This window comes from Mustela erminea, chromosome 7 (assembly GCF_009829155.1).
Source record: "Mustela erminea isolate mMusErm1 chromosome 7, mMusErm1.Pri, whole genome shotgun sequence".
NCBI lineage: Eukaryota > Metazoa > Chordata > Mammalia > Carnivora > Mustelidae > Mustela > Mustela erminea.
In genome coordinates, this window is record NC_045620.1 from 112,945,578 (window position 1) to 112,948,469 (window position 2,892).

Sequence of the window (2,892 nt, forward strand, 5' to 3'; positions counted from 1 at the left end):
AGATAATCATGAGAAAGAAACCCACAGTTTGGTCAAATATTTGTTAAGGGAGCCTGAAATTCTTGGCCAAATGAAGACTAGTGTTTATTTGTTTATTCACTTTGCTTCTTACTGGTAGGAATAACAGAATGGACTCTAATGTAAGAATGAGTGGTGGCTCAACCCAGACAACTGAGTAACAAGGCCAAACACCGGCTCTCTTCACTGGCCCAGTCTGGTTCACCTTATTCTGCTCCTATCTCCAACAGCTATGATCTAATGTCACCATGGGACAGAGAAAGTTTGGACAGAGTACACATCCCTCATTTCCTTTATAGGAACAATAGGCTTTGCTGATATTGTAATAGTTACAGCATCTTTACAGTTAAAGATAGAATTTGGAATGTGTGTGGGAGAGATTCTACCTGGCTATATCATCTTTCACTATGCCGGCTTTTTTGGACTCTATTAAAACAGTCCCACTGCATTTATGTTCTCTTTTGTTTTGTTTTAATCTGTTTTCATCTTCTTCTGATCTGGCCTGGAGCCAAACACAGAAGTCTTATTAACAGAGTTGAGCAGTGTTAAGACCCACGAATGACCCTGAGCAGCAATTAAACTGAAAAAAATAAAGCCCGTTAACCAGAACTGAAATAAAAGGTTAGCTACTTATCCAAACTTGGGCAAAAGGACAGCTCTTTCTCCCAGTCTCCCCTAAGCCTGTTAGGACAGGGGGTCTGAAGCTGGGTCGCCGCCTCCTCCAACTCACTTTCTGCGTCAAATAGTATGGGTCAAAGTCCTCCAGGGGAACCGCAACCAGGCCTTGTGGGATGTCCCCATAGATGAAAGGCAGGCTCTTCCCTGCCTCCAGGTCACTGTTTGGCTTGGGCTTGCTGTCCTCATCGTCTTCGCGATGGCTGCCCTCGGCCTTCGGCGGTTTCTTGAGCTTGCTCTCGGCAATGCGCCTCTCGATGTTTGCCAGTGACTCGGGGGTGAAAGGCTTGAAACTGTCAGGGCCTGGTGGTGCGAGCAGCCGCGCTGCCATCTTCTCATCCTGCAGCAGCTTCGTTAGTTGTGCTGCGGCCGGGACAGGTCAGCTCCCTGCAGGACGCGCCCGCTCGCCCGCAGCGCGCCACGCCGCCCGCCCGCGCGCTCGCTGGCTCTCAGGCCGGAGTCCCCGCGCCGCCCGGACCGGATCCGGGGCGAGGGAGCAGGGCGCCGGCAGGGGGCGCCGCGCCGGAGCGCCTCGCGAGCGTCGTCTCTTTAGTTTCTTGATGGTGTCATTTGCAGCTCAAAAGTTTTTAATTTTGATATAGTCAATTTATACACTTTTTCTTTTGTTACCAGTCTTTTGGTATCATACTTAAGAAACCATGACCTAATCCAAGGTCATGAGGAGTTACTCTGTGTTTTTTTATGAGCCTTTTATTGTTTTGGCCTTTATATTTTGTCTATGATCCATTTATTTATCTTTTCATTTCAGTTTTGATCAAAACCTTGAAAAAAAATGGTCAGGTGGTCCATGTTGTAGTAGTTCCAGATAATGGAAAAGCTGACAAGAATTGAAATAAATGCTGAACACTTATTGTTTCAAGTGGTTGTATTATGGCTCCATGTTCCCATTGTGTTTCCTTTACCTATACTTCTGCTCTGATAAGTTTTAAGTTTTAAGTTTTAAGTTTAATTGTGTTCGCTCACATGGCTGGCCAGTTTAAGAACATTTCCCTATTGATGTCTGATACTGACAGCTGTTGGGTGTTGAAATAAAGTATACCTTGTTGCTATTGTTATGTTTCTCTGTGATTTTTTCTTTTGTTCTTTATTTACCACCTTTCAAACCCTAGTCTATTTTCTTTCTCTAAAGTTGTTTTCAGCTTTTCCTTTTCACATGATTATAAAAATGTGACTTTTTCCAGTCTCTTTAGTTTCTCATTTTTATTACTATATTCTGGAAGGTTTTTTAAAAAGCCTTCATTCTGGGGGCACCTGGGTGGCTCAGTGAGTTAAAGCCTCTGCCTTCAGCTCAGGTCATGACCTCAGGGTCCTGGGATGGAGATTGGCATCAGGCTCTCTGCTCAGCAGGGAGCCTGCTTCCCCTCCTCTCTCTGCCTGCCTCTGCCTACTTGTGATCTCTGTCTGTGAAATAAATAAATAAAATCTTAAAAAACCTTCATTCTCTTACATGATTTTTTTTAAAAATAAAAATACAATAATGTTGTTTCATATCATCATACTGAAGTATTCACAGCCTTTGATGTATTATGGGCATTTAATACACATTAAACAGTAAAAGATTTATGCTTGACCTTTCAGATGACTATCAACTGGATTAGATTTCCTAATTAGCCATTGATTTGACCTCACTGGTGCTTCCAGATTTACACATGGACACCTCCCCCTCCATATATAAAGCTTTAGTGATAATCTAAATAAAGGAATAAGAAAGTTAACTACTGAAGACAATTAGTAATGATCAGGCCTCCCAATGTTAGCCATATATGGCAAAATTTTGACTTCCATGTTTCTTTCCAGAAGTTGTCATACCTGTTATTAAGAGAGCCCTTGGCTTGTCCCCTTCACCTCTAGAGAAGCAGTGATCTCTTTTGTCCATAGGAAAACTGTATCCCTTACAGTAGTTGTCTTCCTGCTCCCCAGAAAATAATCTGCTGGAATTCAAAATACAATTATTACGCTTGACCACTTTTCCTATATCCTGGAGCTGACCATTATTAATGGCATCCAATTATTCATAGCAATCAAGCAGCTGACCTTGCTAAACAGATCACAGCAGTGGGTATTTGACAGTCAGTCTGCTGGCTGGGCATAATAGGAGGAGACAATATCATATCCTGGTCATCTTTAGTGAGAACAGCATGACACTTGCAAACATACCAGAATGCTATAATAACTTGA

At 42.8% G+C, this 2,892-nt stretch overlaps 1 protein-coding gene across 1 annotated transcript; it reads right to left on the reverse strand.

Annotated features, from left to right (window-relative positions):
- Positions 1 to 624: 624 nt before the first annotated feature.
- Positions 625 to 1,189, reverse strand: LOC116596027 (sodium channel protein type 8 subunit alpha-like). Its single transcript, XM_032352986.1, has one exon. It carries the CDS (start codon positions 1,022 to 1,024, stop codon positions 641 to 643), a length of 384 nt encoding a protein of 127 aa, XP_032208877.1. The 5' UTR covers positions 1,025 to 1,189; the 3' UTR covers positions 625 to 640.
- Between the last annotated feature and the right edge of the window lie 1,703 nt (positions 1,190 to 2,892).